The sequence below is a fragment of the Strigops habroptila genome, chromosome 1, assembly GCF_004027225.2.
Source record: "Strigops habroptila isolate Jane chromosome 1, bStrHab1.2.pri, whole genome shotgun sequence".
Lineage (NCBI taxonomy): Eukaryota > Metazoa > Chordata > Aves > Psittaciformes > Psittacidae > Strigops > Strigops habroptila.
The window spans coordinates 97925484-97944973 of record NC_044277.2 but is presented as its reverse complement, the minus strand read 5'-3'; the positions used below and the strand labels follow the sequence as shown (position 1 = coordinate 97944973).

The 19490-nt window shown below is 45.2% G+C and overlaps 1 protein-coding gene across 4 annotated transcripts in view; it reads right to left on the bottom strand.

Moving 5' to 3' along the window:
* Nucleotides 1–19490, bottom strand: part of SETD2 (SET domain containing 2, histone lysine methyltransferase) — a 66260-nt gene that overhangs the window by 41954 nt on the left and 4816 nt on the right. For 2 of the 4 annotated variants that reach the window (XM_030493605.1, XM_030493614.1), the window contains exons 1-2: nt 8368–8754; nt 92–4542 (exon numbers count right to left, since the gene is read on the bottom strand). In XM_030493605.1, the coding sequence (XP_030349465.1) occupies nt 92–4542; nt 8368–8442 (4526 nt within the window). In that variant the 5' untranslated portion in view covers nt 8443–8754. Of the gene's footprint in view, nt 1–91; nt 4543–8367; nt 8755–9152; nt 9262–19490 lie in introns of those variants that run through there. The other 2 variants (XM_030493633.1, XM_030493624.1) reach the window with 2 other exon arrangements.

Below are 19490 nucleotides of genomic sequence, written 5' to 3'. Positions count from 1 at the left end.
CCACCAAACTAACACAGAACCAAATATAAGTTAAAATCTGAAATTGCTATAAGCAAGAGGGAAAAAAAAAGGGAAAAAAAACTCAGGTTACCTTTCTGTCAAGTACACGTTCTCCTCAATAAGGTCAAAGTAACAGGGCATCTTTCCTTGCTTGGCAAACTCCTTCCAGCGCTGGGGGTCTCTGAAGTCATCCATGATACACAACCGACCAACCATGGAGGCGTCCTGTGGCACCAACTCCACTTGCTCCCCCTCCAGTTTCGCCTTCTTCTTCTCCCTCAAGTCCACGTCACTCTCGGAGTCACTCTCCAACTCTGGGCGCCTTTTTTTTGGTGGACCTCGTTCTTTCGCATCGTTTTTTTCCAAAACCTTCACATCCTCCTTCTTCTCCCCGCCAGGCACCGGCTCCTTGGTCGAATTGCTGCTGATCTCATGTGCCTGCACTGAGCCTTCTTCTTGCTGTCCAGGCATCTGACATTTACTCGGGGGGCTGGGAAATCGAGGCTTGCAGTCGTCATCCCAACGGTCATCTTCTTCGTACTCCTCGTGATCCTCCGTTAGAGAATCGGGTACTTGCCCTTGAATTCGTTCACAATTAACTGCAGAAGGTCTGCTAGCAGACCTCACGTCCCAATAACCGTTGCCTTGCCAGTAACTCTGAGAGCCACTGTATGCCCCTGAACCTGGCTGGTAAACGTAGCCTGAGTAGACCCCAAAGCTGCTATCTGGCTGCTGGTAGGTGCTACTGGGCTTCTCCGGCTGGGAAAAGTCCCAGCCCAAACCACCCAGGTCCTCTGTTGTTTGAAAACCGTCCAGCCTGGTGAAGTCCCCAACACCAGACTGGTTAAGCCCACCCTTCCCTTGCCTACTGTCTGGCTTGGAAGAGCTCGTCTGGTGCTTATCAGTGCTCTCAAAACTCTCTGGCAGACAAAATGGTTGCTCATCCTGTTGGCCAATGGGCCTACCAATGGACATCAGCTCCTTCAACATTATTCTCTCATCTGAGCTGGGTTTGCTGTGGGAATCTGTCGTTAGGTCTGCCTGACTCGTACTGTCAACACCATCGCTCTGAGGCTGGCACGGATCCATCCGCAGCTCCTCCGTCTCCTTCCTGCTGAGCTCAGTAGAAGTTGCTGGACTCTTCTCCATCCCTCTAGGAGAATATCTGCTCTCTACTTGTAGACCACCTTTACTCGACATAGTCTCCGATCTCTCTTCATAGTAGGGTCTACTGGGCTCTGGTCGCTCATCATCCCAGTGGTCGGAATAGCGCCGGTTGCCCTGGCTGCTCCGCGAGGAGCCAGGGCTGCTCTCCTCCATAGCAATGGTTGAGTTCTTTGGTACAACCACAACAGACTGCAGCCGTTTCCGTGGTGTTCCATCATCAGAATCCGAGTCCTCTGTGTCACTGTCTTCACTGCCTCCCTCAGTGTCACTATCCCCCGTGTCAGAGTAATCATCATGGCCAACAGGAGCAAATTCAGCAGCGTTGCCACTGCTGTCACATGTTGGGGCTTGATTTACCGTCTCTGTTTCTTCTGCAGTGACGACAACATCACAAGAGGGAAAAAAAGCATCTGGAAAACCCGAAGCCACCAAAGGCTCATTTCCCTCATCCTTATTGCTCAATACAACAGTACACCGAACTCTGAAATCATCTGGCCCCATTCCCTCAGTGGAAACAGCACTTTCTTCCATGACCTCTCTGCTGCGGTGCTCCAGTGGCACTTCCGAATAGTACGAATGCTCATCTTTGAACGATGGCTTGCTTTTTGCCAAACCAACATCAACGTGCTGAGTCTCCAACTCAAGCACCTCTTCAGTTTCTGAATGCTGGAGCAGCTCCTGATGTCCACCTGGCGGTGGCACATCCCATTTGGAAGAGACACTTTCCTCCGGGATGGGATGGTCTGACCTGAGCCTTGGGGAACAGCCATCCTGGGAGAAATCCCTGCTTGAGCTCTCCACTGCCAGGCTAATTTTATGGGAAGGATGACTATGCTCATCATCACAGGCAGACTTCAAGAGGTGATCCTCCGTGCTCTCATAATCGCACGTAACAGTCTGTGGCTCTACCTGCATGTCCAGAAAAGACTCAGATGTAACTTTTATATCTGCTGGTTCTGCTTCAATTTCAACTTCCGAATGATACAAAGCAGGGGCAGCATCGTCTGAAATGTAGCAAAAAACTGGTTCTTTGGTTTTATTGCACGGAGTCACCTGATCATCCAGCTTCTTAAGTACAGTTTCAGTATGATCTACATTCACAACAGGCAAAGGGGTGGCTTCCACTTGCTCCTGCGGGACCGGAACCTCTGCTTCCCTAAACAGACTGTTGCACTCACTGGACTGGACCCGAGAATCATCCAGCTCTTGCTCTTGAGATGCATACATGTTCTCAAACCCATTAGCTGGCAAAGGATATGACGGACATGTCTTCACGACAGGTGATGCTTCTGACTGACACAGGCTATTGTCAGAAGATGGGATGACATCCTCTGTTTTGGAGGCACTGGAAGTTGCCAAACCTTCAGCCTTACTCTCTGGGGACCCATTTACACTCAGCTCCATGGGGAAACACGTTCTTAACTGATCGTGCTTTATCTTTAATAGAGTTTCTTGTTCCTTAACACTGTCATGGCATTCATTTCCTGCAAGTTCCTCAGACTTTGAGTTAGCAAAACCCGCTTTCGATTCGTCTGCCTTTTTAAACGCAGGCGAATCATTTAGCTGGTTTAATGGAGAAAGTGTCTTTTCCCTTTCAAATTTTCTCGCAATGGACACCCTGATCTCATTGCTTTTTAGACAAGAAGTCTCTAAATCTAGAGAATTAGACTGCTGTTTTATTTCTTCGATCGATTCTGTACAACAGAAAGAACTCTTAAATTTATCAGGCTTTGGTGCAGGGGTCTTTGAAGGGGTGGACTTATAACGGGAGGAATTCACATTACTGTCGGGCTTAGAATGGGATGTCCCCTTTCGATAGCCTAGCTCATCAAGGGGAGAGCACCTTTTGGTTACTTCACTTTCTGAAGTCCTTTTTGAATCTCTATCTGCTTTCAAAGAAGACCTTCCTCTCCTCTCCATGTCAGCATGAGACGACTCTACTTTGCTGTCTCTGTCCGACTTAGAGTAAGAAGACCTTGAGTCTCTGTAGGAGGAGGAGGAGTAGGATGATGTACGCCTCGAGTCACTCGATCTGGAATGTGTCCTCCTGTACTCATCCTCCGAGTCCGAACTGTCTCGTGCCCTGCTGTCCGCATACGAACGTGAATATCTCGACCTTTCCCTGTACGGGGAGCTTCGATAGTATCTGCGGTCAGATTCATAGTAATGTGAGCGCTCCGACCTCGAGTAGGAAGAGCTGGTTCGGGAGCCTCGATCGGATCGGGAACGGGAATGAGACCGGCTTCGCCTCCTCTCTCTGTCTGATCGAGAGCGGGAGGACACATACCGTGAATCTCTGTCTGATTTTGAATAGCTCGAGTACTTCTCATCCCTGTCCGACTTGGAGCGTGAGGAGGACTTTCCCACATCGTCACTTCTGAGGGATGTGGAGCTTCGCCTGGGATCTCTCTCCTTTTCCGTACTGGATATCTTCTGCTCATGTGACCGTTGGCTGGAGGAGGTCCTCACTGAATCTTCATCGGACTCAGAGCCTTGCACAGTGCCGTCAGACTGGGAGAACTTCCTCTTCGACCCCTGCCTCCGGGAGCAGAGGGCAGCACCCTTTGAGCCATCAGAAACCTCATCCTCTTTCCCAATATGGGAATCTTCCTTCTGTGGAGTTATTTCTGTCTGCTCAGGTGTGTTTTGAACTACACGTTCTTCCAAACCACGCGATACCACATCCTGCTTGATATCCAGCTCCAGACTCTCCTTAGGCACCACATGGCACGGCTCCTTCGAAGCAGGAACTTCAGCTTCCATGGGCGGCGACAGCAACAGCGTTGACATCAGCGTTACCGGCAGTTGTGGCAAGACTGCTGCTGCAGGAACAGGCATCGATGCTGCTGGAAACACCGCTGGTGGTGGAGGAGGAGGAGGAGGAGGGGGAGGAGGAGGTGGTGGCGTTGAGGAAAAGTCCGCAGCCAAGGCCACCGGTTCCGTTACCGGTGCCACAGCCGGCGGCGGTGGTGGTAGCGTTGTTGCTGCAGCTGGTGGTGGTTTTGCTGTGACATTAAGTAAGTGTTTTTTAAAATGGATCTTCCCTAATTCTACCTTCGGTTTTGAAGGTGACAACTCCTCAGCTGAACCAGAGGCATCCCCCAGGTCCATTTTAGTTTTGGGGTTAAAGTCAGTCTGAAGGGGTACTGCTGGGGAGTTCTGAGTTTCATTTTGTTTCTCGTTTCCGAGACCAGCCAGAAATCTATTCGGTAAGGTTTTCTTGGTTAAACTAAAGCTGAAAGACACCTTTTGTCTTCCTTGCTCCTCAAGGTTAACCTTTGTTTTGGTGCCTTTGGGCAAAAAGCGACTTGAAGCAACGCCTTTAAACACTGGGCCTTTGATAAAGCCAGCTTTCTGCACGGTTTCAGGCTTGCCCTGCAAAAGATAAAGAAGATCCAGCTAGAAGAACCGTTTTGGGGGGTTTAACTCTTGTTCTACAGGCACACTAAACAGTTTTCTTTTATCTGGTGGATTTTTCATATAATAAAATAGAAATTGATACCCTGGGCTGGAGTCTGGGACAGCACAGACATGATGCCTTCTGTGCCTGGCTCTCTCTTGAACAAAATCAATTACCCAGTCAATTCCAGTTTGAAGCAAAACTTCCTCTGGGGTTTGGGCTGAGGCTTAAATGACTTATTAATAACCAAACCGAAAGTCCTTTTTTCATATAATTCTTATTTCTTTAAAAAAGAGATAAAGTTTAACATATAAAGTTAATTGAAGAGATAGTACCGCTTTATTTATCCTGTTTCTATGGTCTCAGGCTACAAAATATTCTGCATTTTTAAGGTCTAAGAGCGTTTGTTTTCACATTCCAGGAGGCTGCACCTGGATGCATTTAATTTCAGCATAAATCAGACTATCAAGAATTACAGCAGCAATTTTAAGCCCTGTCCTTTCCCGCCTCCCACTGACAGCCTTATCTTAGTCATTAGTAATTCCTAATAAGTTTCCAGGCTGAGGCATAGTATTAATAGAACAACCTTCTAGAATTCCCATCAGGACCCAGTCGTGCGTGATGACTCTGTCACCTCCAGGCCAACCGACTGTAGTACACTGCTCATGCATCTCACCAGAAGCTAACTGCTGCCTCCTGCCCAGGATCCACACTGCAGTGAGGACCATGCTACAGAAAGTCCATTCATTTTTTATGCTAATGAGCTGAAAGTCATCCTCTCTAGGACATTACACACAAACAAACACAGGCTGGGGGAGACTGGATTGAGAGCAGCCCTGAGGAGAAGGATTTGGGGGTGTTGGTCAATGAGAAGCTCACCATGATCCAGCAGCGTGCGCTTTGAGCAACCTGGTCTAGTGGAAGGTGTGCCTGCCCATGGCAGGGGGTTGGGATTGGATGAGCTTTAATGGCCCTTCCAACCCAAACCATTCTGTGATTCAGAGCTCAGGATCTCCAACAAGAAGGCTGCGGTGACAGCACTTGCAACTGAATCCTGGCTTTGGAAATGGGGCAAGTGTAGAGCAACAAAGCTCCTTCAACATGGGAACCTCTTACCCTATCCAAGTCTGAGATTAGCAATTTTCAGAGCATAAAACACTGTATGTTTACCCTTAGTATTTCTCCAACTATTTAAAGATTTAAGGTTTGTCTGTGCAAAAGCTGTGTCACAGGAGTGCTGTCCCTAAAGATGAGTATCATGGCACCACGGTGAAAGGGTGTTCTTGTCAATAATCTTTATCCCCTTAAATCCAAACTGCATTAGCATAATTATATCTTGTGTGAGAAGCATTAAGTCCAACGGAAACAGTTGTAGCCATGTAAAAATCTGTACAGAGCTGGGTTTTACTCCCATAACTGCTGCATGAACACATCTTTGGCAGCAGCAACGGTTTCCTGCAAGCCACTGTGAATTATTACGTACTTTGTTATCCTTTAACTTTTGTAAAACAATGCACAGTTGCTCAGGCCAGAGGCACCATAGTAAATTATTAAATAAGACGTTGGTGGAATGGAAACCCCAACCCATTCTATTTGCACCCCTGGACATCACATATACAAAACTATCCTTGTTTTTGAGGAAACACATGGGGGTTTATTTTAATTGTGAAAACCACACCATGGTCTCCACATGACTAGTCTTTTGGCTACCTAACCCAGCACTGTACATGCATTTGATCTTCAGCAGCAGATGATTAGCTCTATTCTGGAAAAAATGGGTGCAAAAAATAAAAAGTACTTGTTTCAAATGGGTGTTATTTACATGGGTGCCATTTCATGGCTGCTTTTAAATGAGCATCATGGCTAAAAGGGGACCCAAACAGTGACCATGAAAGCAAAGTGTATGTCCACACACTTGCCCTGCTCTGAAACACGCTCCTCTCTCCACAACTGCCTCATGACCCTCTCCAGAAAGTCTTGCTGAAAATACTATCCCTGTTTTCAAAAGAATCCACACATCAGAAGTGATCCAGAGACTAATACACAAGTGTATATAAACTAATTCATGGAAGAATAAAGGACAAAATCAAGTGTCCAGCCTGTTTGGTAGGAGTTCCTACATGTCTGAATGCTACCGAGATCATCCTCCCAAAGGACACTAGGCTCAGCCTCCCAAAGAGCGAAGGAACTGCATTTATTTTTTGGGTTTGTTGGGTCAATTATTATCCCTACATGTCCAGAAATTCACACCTTTTTACCTCAAACTGTGTGTATGTCTTGGGACAATGGAAGAGTAAGAGAGCAGGTTCCTACCTTCAACCATACCCTGATGTCTAATGGAAGGAGTCTCCACAAATCTGAATCCAAATTCTTATCAGACTGGATTCACCAATTATACCAGTTATATATTTAAATAAATACATACATTTATATTTAACAATATAGTAAATACAGTGCATCAGCATTTAAGAGTTTTCTGACTAGGACTAGGACTTATTTTGCATGCAAAATCCCCAGTTATGGAAACGTGCCAATGTTTTGATCAAAATGTTTCTAACTTCAAGCACAACAGATCTGAAATCTGAGCTTGCACATGAATAACAGGGTTTGGATACATCCACCTTTACACAAAACACAGCACCTGAAGGCAAAAAAAGGAGCTGTTAAGCTTCCACCCCTCCCCTTTTCATAGTCTATTCAGCAGAGATTATACATTTCAGAACAAACGTTTTACCCTCATGTGCTCACCCTTCCAGGGATTTTTTTTTCTTAAATAACACCACGTTTAACAAAACATGACTTAGGAAATTTAATAGGTAGCAATTACTGGTAAAAGCTCCTTAGTAGGAGTTCTCCTTCCTTTCATGCTTTACAGAAAGGCAACATTCCCCAAAATGCTGCTGCGAGTATTTTGCAGAAAGAAAAAAGTGATAGAAGTTCCTTTGCATATTGAGCAGAGGTACACCATTACCGAAGCAGCAGTGCTCCTGCAGCTCTCAATCCGCCGGGAACACAGGGAGGACACACAGTATGCTCACCAGCACTATGAGGGCAGATATGAATCGCAGAATCATGGAATCCTAGAATGGTTTGGGTTGGAAGGGAGCTTAAAGCTCATCCAGTTCCAACCCCTGCCAGGGGCAGGGACACCTTCCACTAGAGCAGGTTGCTCCAAGCCCCGTCCAACCTGGCCTTGAACACTGCCAGGGATGGGGCAGCCACAGCTTCTCTGGGCAACCTGTGCCAGGGCCTCACCACCCTCACAGGGAAGAACTTCTGCCTCACATCTCATCTAAGTCTTCCCTCTATCAGTTTAAAGCCATTCCCCCTTCTTCTGTCACTACCTGCCCTTGTAAAACTATTGTCCTACAGCATCAAAAATTATCAGCAGCACTTTTTGCTGTGCCAGGATATTATATATTGTGCCAGTCCCTCCAGGTTTTCTCCCTTCCCCTTAAATTCATTGAGACACACACAGCAAAACTAACCATTTTTTACAGATGAAGTCCTTAAATAATCATCTTCTCACGGTGCAGAAAGCAGCATCTGCCTACACTGAATGACTCAAGGACACTGTCACGCTCTATTGCATCTGTGTGTAAATGGCAGAAGTGGTACCGAAGGCGTTTCACTTCTTTCCTGGATTTAACCACTAGACTAGAGGCACCCCAGAAAAACATCGGGTTGCTTTATCTGGACCCTCAGTCATTCTTGACTCAAGAAATCTTTAGGTCAGACTAAGCGGGTTGGGCTAACGCATGTCTCAGGAGCTACATCAAGAAAGGCATCAGTTTACTCACCTCATTTTCTTCTTCTCTATTGCAATCCAGATGAGGAAACATGCAAAAGAAAACATAAAAAGAGAGTGTAAACATCAGGCAGAAACAAGAAACCTAACATCAGAAGCCTGGCACTGCAAACGGGATGGACCCAGGGACACAGGGTGTGCGTAACAATGACCCCACAAGTAATCCTGCAGCAACACATGTCCCTACCAACATCACGCAATGGTCAAGCAGACAAAACAACCACCTCTGGCATAGTTTTGAAGCTCAAGAATTTCAACACTGAAAATTCTGCAGGGACTTTAACAGAGCAAACCTTTTTTGAGCAAACTGCTGTCTTGGTGTTGTCATCTGAGGGCTTGCAAACCAGCAAGAACCTTATTTCAAGACAGGTATCAAGGATATAAAAAACACCTTGGAAATGAGATGCAGGAAGCTAAATTTGGTTTTCTTTCTATTTTAGTATTTTCCTTAGCAGCCCAGAAACGGTGAAAAGTGTCTGCCTCTCTCATCGACATGAATTCAAGATACTTACAAACACCTTAGTGCTGCGTGACCCGCTATGGATCTGCAGCCCTGCCCATTTACCATGATGCTTACACTTAATTAATCAGTACTTTGTCAGCCAGCCACTCGACAACTAACTAATTTGGAGCGTTACCTTGATCCCAACCAAACTTGCCAACACTGAGCCAACAGGAAAGCCCAATTTTTCTTCACTTCCCCAAGATCTTCACTCAGATATCATGAGCAAAGTAGTTTCTCCTCTACAGAAGAAGAACAAATGAGAACACGATGACTCGCTCCTTGCTTTGCTCAATACGTGGGAGAGTTTCAGTGAGTTTCTCAGCCCCCAAAGGGAAACTACAGAAGCAGATGTACAAGTTTCAGTGGCTACCGAGACACCTTTGCCAAGATGTCAACAGCTCATCTTTATCTGTTACTTCCTCTACCTCAAGTCCAAAAGCACTCTCCAATGCTTTAACCTTTACATTTTCCTGCAAACAGCCATTTCGCCATCTATCTTATAGACAAAGGGGAAGTCTTCAGTCAGACTTTTACTAATCCTTATCACCTTTCAAGCCATAATTCGGCACTGTCGTTGTGACACGATGAAAGATTTCTTGCAGAAAAGGTTCACAGATTTCACTTTGAGCATCAGCTAAGGAAGAAGTATCAGTTTCTGGAAAAGAAAGCCAAAGCTTTCAATTTCTGTGTAACCCAGGCAGGAACCCAAAGTGGTGATGTCACAACAATAACCACCTATCTCCCCACTTATACAATCATCAACAGAAAATTAGGAGCAAGTAGCTAGAAAGACCTATCACAGCAGTAACATACTCCTGCCTCTACAAAGGCTCATGTCCTGTTGATAAAGCTTATTAAGAGGCTATAAATTATTCTTACAGCAGCAAGAACTGAGTTCGTTTCCACTGAGGAAATGTGAGCCGTAAGTTTAAGCAAGCTGTAGAGTACAAGAGGGCATGTATGTGATTTAATGGGGTTAACTAAGCCATGAATTCAAAATGCTGCTGATGCAGAGGCAGTCACATGCCCTCTAAGAACAGCACTTTGACATGAATTAGCGCGTAAAAGGAGGTTTCATTTTTAGAATCACATGAAGTGGAGTTTTAGACTTCCAGTAAACTGTCACTCTTGACAGTCACATATTTTGAATGTTAAACACACATGTTTACAGGGCTAAGAACAGCACTGAGATCTAATGTAGCCAGCACCCAACAAAGCCCCCAGCATAAAAAACGATATGGACCTGATAAAATGAATCCAGAGGAGCCACAAATATGCTCCGAGGGAGCACCTCTGCTATGGAGACAGGCTGAGAGAGCTGGGCTTGTTCAGCCTGGAGAAGAGAAGGCTCCAGGGACACCTTAGAGCAGCTTCCAGGGCCTAAAGGGGCTGACAAGAAACCTGGAGAGGGGCTTTTGACAAGGGCAGGTAGGGACAGGACAAGGGGAATAGCCTTAAACTGACAGAGGGGAGATTTAGATGAGATGTGAGGCAGAAGTTCTTCCCTGTGAGGGTGGTGAGGCCCTGGTACAGGTTGCCCAGAGAAGCTGTGGCTGCCCCATCCCTGGCAGTGTTCAAGGCCAGGTGGGACGGGGCTTGGAGCAACCTGCTCTAGTGGAAGGTGTCCCTGCCCATGGCAGGGGGTTGGAACTGGATGAGCTTTAAGGTCCCTTTCAACCCAAACCATTCTAGGATTCCATGATTCTATGATATGAACATTGGATTCAATGATCTTGAGGGTCTTTTCCAACCTAAATGATTCTATGAAGATTTTCAAGACATCCATAACCAGACATGTGATACAGCACAGAATAAAAGCAGATGAAAGCTGGTGGTCCTAAACCAAAAAGAAATAACTGTCTCTTTATACATATGAACGCAGATTTAAGTAGCTATGTATTGGGAGACAGGTAATGAAGTTTAGTATTTATAATTAATATTAAAATAGTTAATCTCTCTTAACAACCCATTTTTCCTCTTGTTGCTGAAACATTGCATAAAACCAATAATAATCTAAAAGCCAGCGTTAAGCTTAAATGCTGGCAAGTACGCAAAGTAGAGGTCTCCAAAAACTGAAAGCTAAGAATAAAACTTTCTCTTCCAAGAATGCATGGTTACAAAACAGCAAGAATCACGGCACGATCTGGGTCAGCTGTAAGCTCATCTCCTGCTCAAAGCCACGGCAGCAGATTTCCCAAACAAGATGCCAGCCTCAGCATCTTCCACCTCGAGACAGCTGCTCCATGAAGGCAGCTTGGCAAAGCACCAGCTCCTGCATGGGGGGGTCGAAGCATGCAAGAAAAATGCAACACACTCAAGGGGAAATACAGACAGTTGAGATCTTTCAAAACCCAGAGAAAACCTTGCAGGAGAAAGCGAGCTGGATTAAGAAATGGATGATCTTCATAGAATCGTATCATAGAACCACAGAGTGGTTTGGGTTGGAAGGGACCTTAATGCTCATCCAGTTCCAACCCCCTGCCATGGGCAGGGACACCTTCCACTAGAGCAGGTTGCTCCAAGCCCCGTCCAACCTGGCCTTCAACACTCCCATGAGGCATCTTGCTGCTCCAAAGCCACTTGGTGGGGGGAATGGCTAAAATTTGAGCAGCTTAAGGGTGGCAAGTGAGAAATCAAAATATTAAAAGACAGAAAACAGCTAAGAAGGTACAAAATAGAAGACACTGCATGAATTAAACTGGCTTAAAATAAAATATGTAAGATTGAAGCAGAGATAACATTACTGGTAATGTATCTCTGCTTAGATACATCTCTGCTTAGATAGTATAGACTTAGTCACCTACATGAACAATTTAATGTCTCCTGGACAGAAAATTTTTCTCAGAGAGGGAAGAGCAGTATTCCCTATCCGCAGTGATACTTCGGTTATGCCCAAGTGCTTTTCTCTCCCAAATTACCATTCTGACAGTTGCCAAAATCCATCCCACCTTGTTACGGGTGCCCTCGCACAGGTTAACCTTACTAAAGGAAGCAGCTGGCTTGGGTTATGGACCCCATTTCCATTAACAAACCACCATTTTACCTCCTTCGCCCCAGATCAAAAAATCATATAAATAGATTTCCAAAATTAGTGAACGCACTGCTGTTCTCTTGAAACCCTTTTGCCAAATTCCTCCCACGCTGGGTTTGAAGTTACATAAAATCCCAGCGTTACAAGCCTGAGGAAGGAGCTGGCACGCAGGAGGCTCGGCACAACAAGAGCGTATGCGAGCTGGGGATCCATCCAAACACGCAACCCGGAGGTTTTCCAGCAGGTTTCCAGCCCCAGAGGTTTAGAGCAATCCCACTTGTTTCCCTCTGGCTGCACCCTGCTATCTGCAGGTGCACAAAAGGAAGACTGTTATTAAAATTAGCATTGGATTCATGCACTCAGTGGCTCATTTCCATAAATGTCGGGAGAAAGGGTTTGTTAAAACATAACATAAAACTCAGAGTAAAACTGAAGACCTTACAAACAAGTGGATAATAAATTAAACCAAAAGAAAACCCCCAAAGTAGGAACCAGCATCATCTTCCTGTTGGGGCATCTTCCTTAGTCTGCCCCTAATATAAAACTTAAAGAACAATTCTGCCCATCTGCCAGTCAGATCTGATTAACTAGTGATGAATATCGATCAAGTGAGAGCAAGATGTCCTTGCACGCACCTCACAAATGCACAACTGCCCCTGACAGCAACCACGGCAGCAAGTAAACCCCATGTCACACAGAGGAGTTTGTATTTGCAGGGAAGGCTTTTTTTAAGGCTACAGACCCACATTTCTACCAAAATTCTTTTTATTTAAAATTAATCAGCTTTCCTACACTCATGAAAACATCCCAGGTTTGTCACGGGCATCATAACAAAAAACAAGGTTGTATTTTAATTCTGAGGTTCAGCAGCTCCAGCATTTCTTAGATGCTTAAACAGCTTGACATGAATGAGACTTCTCTAATTTTTAAGATGTAATTCATGCCATAATCTGAACTATATGCAGGGCTTTGCTTATGTTAAAGAAGCAAACAAAAACCAAACATGCCCCCAGGCTCTAGAAGTCTAAATGACAAATGCTGGTCTGCATTCAGACAAAACTTGAAGAGCCTCATCTCCCATATGTCCTCTTTTATTTTTTTTATTTTCTTCTTCTTAAGAGAGAAAAATCTGGAAGCCTAAAGCTAACAGATCTAAACATCTGCAAGACTAAACCCTGCCAGCCTAAAAAGCCTCATCCCCAGCAGGCTCACTTTGCTTTAAGCTGACAGTGGGGTATTGTGCCGGCATTAGCATAGGTCCATCTGAAAGCCTACCTGACTCAGCAATTACCTTTCTTCCTGAAGAAAGGAGAGAAAATGCAAAACATCAGCACTCAGTGGAAGAAAATCCCAACCTCCAGACTGTTTTGCTTAGGCCAGAAATGTCCTGCCCGCCTGGGGATGAGGATGGACTTCCAGAGCTGCTCATGGATCCATCACCACCTTCATCCACAGCACCAGGGCTAAGCAAACCCGAAGGCAACACAACAAATTAACACCTCAGGTGGAAATTCACAGTTCCAACAAGATCCTAAATATTCAGGCAGATTTCACTGCTGCCCAGCTGGTGATGAAGGGCTGGCTGCACCTCTGGGATTCTGCAGAAGTAGTTCACTCCCTGCTGTTCTCATTCAGCTCATGCCACCCTCAAAACCAAAACAACTTGATAAAATACTCACAAGGCTGAAGCACTATCTCCCACTCAGGTTTATTAGTCTCTAATGTGGCTGGCTAGAGATAAAAGGTAAGGACAAACATGCTGTGGGCCCTGTGATTAACTGAAACACGGTGCTAATTGCTGTGAAATCTTTTGTACAGAACACTGAGCTTTTAATACGAAAACGAGTCTCTGCTCCCAAAAATACCATACCACAATCGGATAATGTACAACCAGAAAAAAAAAGCAGGGAAGTTAATAGACAATCCTGCTCCTTCCCAAAAAAAACATGGACAGAGGAAAGGCTAAAGCACATCCAGGACGGAAGGAAGAAAAAAAAAAATCACTAACAGTATCAAACATCTTATTTAAACAGAAGTGTGAAACCAAGCCAAGCTCACCAGAAAATGAGGTCAAGGTAGCTGTAAGCATATACCTGTCCCTGCAGCACATCCCACAGATCCAGCTCTCCCATCCCCTCTGCTTTCCTAAATCAGCGCTTCCTGCTTTATAGATTTTCTCTGGGTTTGGAGTTGTAAGTTTGGAGCAGGGGAAGAGAAACCATTTATCCTGTGCTGAAATAGCAAAGAACAGAGAGGATTGAACGTGCCAGGAAAACAAGTAGCTGTATATACCAAAAAAAAGTATTTCTTCTTTCATTTATAAAAATAAGGGCTGAGTGAGATCCTGCATAGCCACAGGTATGCCAGAAAGGGATTTTTCTTTTAAATACTGGTGTGTGGAGTCACCTGCAATCATTGGTGAACGCTCCCTCCTAATACACCCCCTTGAAATGAACTTTATAAATCAAGACAAAACCCCAGACATGAGCCATTTCAACAGCAGGTATGAAGAAGATTTAGAAATTAAAGTGCTGTAGCTTCCACTCCAGGCTAGCCCGGGGTCCTGTTTCTCATCCCGCTGGAGGAGAGCCACTGAGAACAAATTCAAGAGGCATTAAGACACAATATGGAAAACTCACAGCACTATAAATTTTTACTACAAGCATTTACACTCTGTTTCTCCACAGCTGGGGAAAATATAACCTAAAAAAAAAATAATAAAATGGCATGAGCTAAAATGCTTGTTCTTTGCCAGCTGGCAGCACCAGTGAAGGGACATGTGCCCACACTGTGGATTAATCCTTGGGTTCAGTGGAGCCCGTGCAGACCCTTCCCCAGGAAGATCCATCCAACATCAACCAAACCCTGAAGAGACGGGGAAGAATTAAAAGGGCAAAAGGATGATTTTTGAAAACAATTTGCCTTTGCTGCTCCTCCTTTTGCAATGGTGGGTCAGAGAAGAAACACTGGCAGGAGTATGTGACAAGCCACAAGCTCAGGTTTTGGGGTTTGTTTTTTATATTTACTGTCCAAAGCTTCATTTACCAATTATTTAGTTATTTGTGTGTTAATAATAACAGCATTTTAGAGAAGCTAAGATCTTCTACTTCAGGAAAAAGACTCAGATAAGAAGAAAACAATATCCAGTGTCTCCAGTCTTCTGCTCCAATAAAGGTATCGCAGGACCCTGCTCCTTCCCAGGAATTTCAAACTCACCACCACGCACACGGCTCCTGCTCTTCCCTTTCTGCTCAGTGCCAGGGCATGTCTAAAGAAGAAGTCAAGTTGGAAATGATGACAGCAATCCTCATAAGCAATGCTGTTCCCATGGCAGCCAGGCAAGGGGTTTACCGACCAGAGCACCAGAGCACGGCAAGGGAAAGGAGGAGGACAGACTGGAGGGGGAAATGGAAGAGCAACGGTGCAAAAAGAAGAGGGCACAAATCCACATTAACTTAAAACCAGACTCCAGCTCAGTACCGTGGGATCATCAGTCCTTGGAAAGCTTCCTTCTCCTCTGGAAACAGAGAAGGAGAGATTTCATCGGCAGCTTTTAGAGTTAGCATCTTCTCATCAACAAAATTTAAATGTGATCACTTTTCAGGTAACCCCTGTCTCAAAAGGCAACAAAAGGAAGTATTTCATACATACAAGCTAATCTTAAACTGCATTTTCCCTACCTGATGCAATTAACTCCTAAAATACGTACACACCCCTGAGCTGTCTGTCAGTCCAGGGCTGCAGTTGCCCCTGGGGACGGATGAGGCTGGATCTAATACAAACGCATTTTATCACCTCCAGCTTATCACCTTCAGCAGCCAAGCAGGGGAAGACACAGGGTGGTTTGACATTGCAGGGTCTTTTGACATTGCAGGGTGGTTTGACATCACCATCTCCCCACAGGGTACTCCAGGAACAGACGGGAGATGCACAAGAAAAGCCCAAATCCACGTTAAAACCAACAGTCCACAGCAGCTCTCTAAACTGGTGCAGGGAACTCACAGCATCCGAAATTAAAACCTACCTACTACGGCAGGGCTTAGGCTTAAAAGCTTGAGGTCGGTTTCTAGCTCTGCAACAGCCTGTGTGTGACCCTGAACAAGTCACTAAGGTGGTTATCCCCATTCCCATATTTTTTTAATCTGTCCCCCCAACCCCCATTTATTTATTTCCAGGTTCTTCAGGCCACAGACACTTTCACACACCTGTGTACAGTGTTTGTAACACCAAGGCTGTGACACTGGTTTAAGCAGAGGCGCCACCATGGCACAACCATACAACAAAACATTTCTCCTACCAGCACAAAAACACTCTTAAGACTAAGCCTGTGTCACACATCCCAGCCACCGCCATTGCACAGCTCTGGGGATACCAACCCTGCACGCCTGAATTGCTCACCACCACAAGAAGCAGCAAAAACCTTCTAATGTTCTGCTGAAGATAGTAAACACTCTCCAAGTTCATTAACAAAAGGAGAGAAAGCAAGTGCCAGCCTTCTGCAAAACTCCCTCTCATATAGGGTGCCTGCAGCAGAGACAGTCGCGTTTGACTCGACTGTCGCAGCATAGCATCCACAGGCTATACCCAAGGAACATTTCTAGGCTTGGAGGGAAAAGGAATTAGCAGAATAAGTAAGAAAAAAAACCCAACTTGTTTTTTAATTTTGCTCAAAATGCCATCACATGCAGTCACCAGGCTGCAAAGAGAAAGTTCAGCACGTGCTGAACTAAACTAATTAAGTTAAAAGATGTTCGATACCAGGAAAATAATTTCAGTATTTAAATCCTGATGAAAAGCAGGTAGCTACACCCAGCTTCCAAGAAACACCAGCTCAAGATATACCAATGCTTCTCTCTGCAGTGACAGGGGAAGCAAAACAAGGTGAGGAACCTGAAAGCATTTAAAATAAAAACAAGAATAAAATAATCAGAAATACCTAAGCTGACTTACGATCATGACTACCAGCAACCTGCGCAGGACTTCACTCTTGGCAGAGAAATCAGCAGCTGAGGCCGCCACGTATCTGCTGGACAAGCAGAGATTTTGAGGCTTCATCCGACCCGAGCGATGGCTCTGGGTAATGAGGTCTGTGTGCTACAAAGGGTGAAAACACCCCACTGAGCAGAAAGGCAGTGCCCCTCCCCGGGAGGGCAGGCACAAGGCATGGTGGGTCCTTCCCACTCCCCAGGGCTGAGAAGGACACCCCTGGGCAGCCCCAAGCTACACCGCACCTTCTGCTGCGTTTCTGGACTGGGTAAAACCAGGAGCTGTACTCCTCCTTCGCCTCCCTGGACCACCAGCAGAAACAGACCTTCTGCAGGAATCACCATCCTGCTTCGCCTGATGGGTTTTCCTTCTGCGGGTGAGCAAATTCCTACCCTGACCTTATCAAGGCATCCCCAAGTCTGCATGACAAATACCCACCCTGGCACTGCAGGTCATCTTTTGTCTCTTAAAATGCCTTGCAAATAAGGATTTCTCTGTTTCACACTGCAGGCTGGGGTCAGTGAAGCCTACCTGCTTCATGAGGAGCTGACCACAGCAGTGGTCCCAATGATGGGAGATGGGGAGGTCTTCCCTAACCCAAAGAGCCTGGGTGCCACTGGGTGAGAGGGAAACATCTGCGCTGCCCATGCAGCTGGATGTGCCCAGCATGGAGATGTGTCAATGCCATGACACAAGCTTCACACAGAAGCCAAACCATTCAATTTTAGTGACTTTTTCACACCTTGAGTCAGTGTAGTGAAGTCACCTCGTATATTCACAGACACACATGCAGCACCAAACACGTTCATAATTCACCATATCAAAGTCAGCATTCACAAAATGCCCATCCTTACCCCAAACTCACCCCACGTTTCACAAGAAGATACTTTCCAATAATCAGGCATCACTAAATTCAGACTTCAAAGGGTCAAAACAGCCCCACACGCCCCAAAAAAAGCTCAGTGCCACAAATAAAATGCCACAACGCCCCAGCCAAGCTTAAGGTTGCTGCTTTAATATAAAATCCTGAATGTATTTATTTCTTATGCAACTATAGATGAAGTTGAATCTTCTATTACAAACCTGCCAGGCAGGTTAAGTCAGCAGTGGGAGACATCTTGGGAGCTGCTCTCAATTCAATAAAAGAAAATCAGCCCAAGCTCACTGCAAACAGCAACTCCTGGAGAACTGAGTGCTTTAAATCAAACTATTTTAGTGAGATTAAACCCAGCCTAACATGGCAAGAAGAAATGAGAGCTAAGGAGTGAAAACCTGCACCCCGCTATCGCTCTGCAGCACCGCGGCCGGTTGCTGTGGCAATGCTGAACACAAGGTGATGCCAGGCAGGGAAATTAGTGTAGGAGCAGATAAATTCAACCCCCTTCATCCCTCTTTACACCAGAAATTTGCAATAAAAGTGCAAGTTGGGAAGTGGCTGTGCAAGAAAATTCAAGTACCAGACTCCGGAGTTTTTTCTGTTGGACGTCCATGTAGTATAAACTAATGTTTGATGTTTTGTAGCATCAAACTTTGTAGCAGAAGGCTGCACAATGTTAATAATAATTGTTTTCTGCTAACCCAGAATGACACACTTCTAATTTCTAGCTGCAAACCTCCGCTGATGCATTTCAAATAAGAAGGTAATAATGCAGTTCCAGTGTGATGCTGTGGAAACTCCAAAATCTTTGAGCGATGGTGGATAAAGCCACGTTTCAGCCTGAAAATGGTGCTTCACACTGAACATTGCTCCAGCTCCAGCTCCCTCCTCACACCTGGCCCGACTCCTTGTCCTCCCACATTGATATTTCGGATTAAATTTTGACTCCTGGCCTGCATTTGTCTTGAATTTCAGGTCACATCAGCCCTCTGGGATGGATCCTAAAGGCAGAAGCTCGCCGGAGAGGGGCAGCTGCAGGGATGGAGCATTATGGAAGTTTACAAACAAAAAACAATGGGAAGTCAGGAAAAAAGTCAAGAAAAAAACAAAAATAAATCTTTTTCAGCCTTTGGACTGCAGCATTTCATCTCCTAATCACTTCCCACAGCACCAAGGAAGCTGCACCAAAGCAGCCTGCACGGCTCCACCTGCATCCCATGGCTCAGCTCATTAATAAATCTAAATCACTACCTAAATAATCAAATCCAGTGTAATAATTGGGACAAAGGTCAAATACATACAGCAAACATTAATTTTTCTTCATGTTTCTGTGTCTATTAAAAATAGGTGTTTATAAATCCTCTCTCCCCGTCTAAATATACACACAAACAAATTATATTTAGAATTACGTCAACAGATCTCTACTGCAGGACGTTGAAGGAAGGCTGTCACCCACCCACTTGAAGCCCACTTAGAGGCATTGCAAGGAAAATATTAAATTACAGAGGGAAAATTAGAAACAATTACGCCCAGAGAACCATTGGAAAGCTTTTAAAAACAGCTCTCTTTTCCCTGTGATCACCAGACCGTAGTATTTAGGAGAGCTGAGTTCATATATTAGCTGCTCTTGCTGGAGTATGTAATTACCTGAGCACATGTCTGGGTGACTAGAGGTATATGGAATGACTTGGAGCTCAAAATACATTCTTTGGGTAG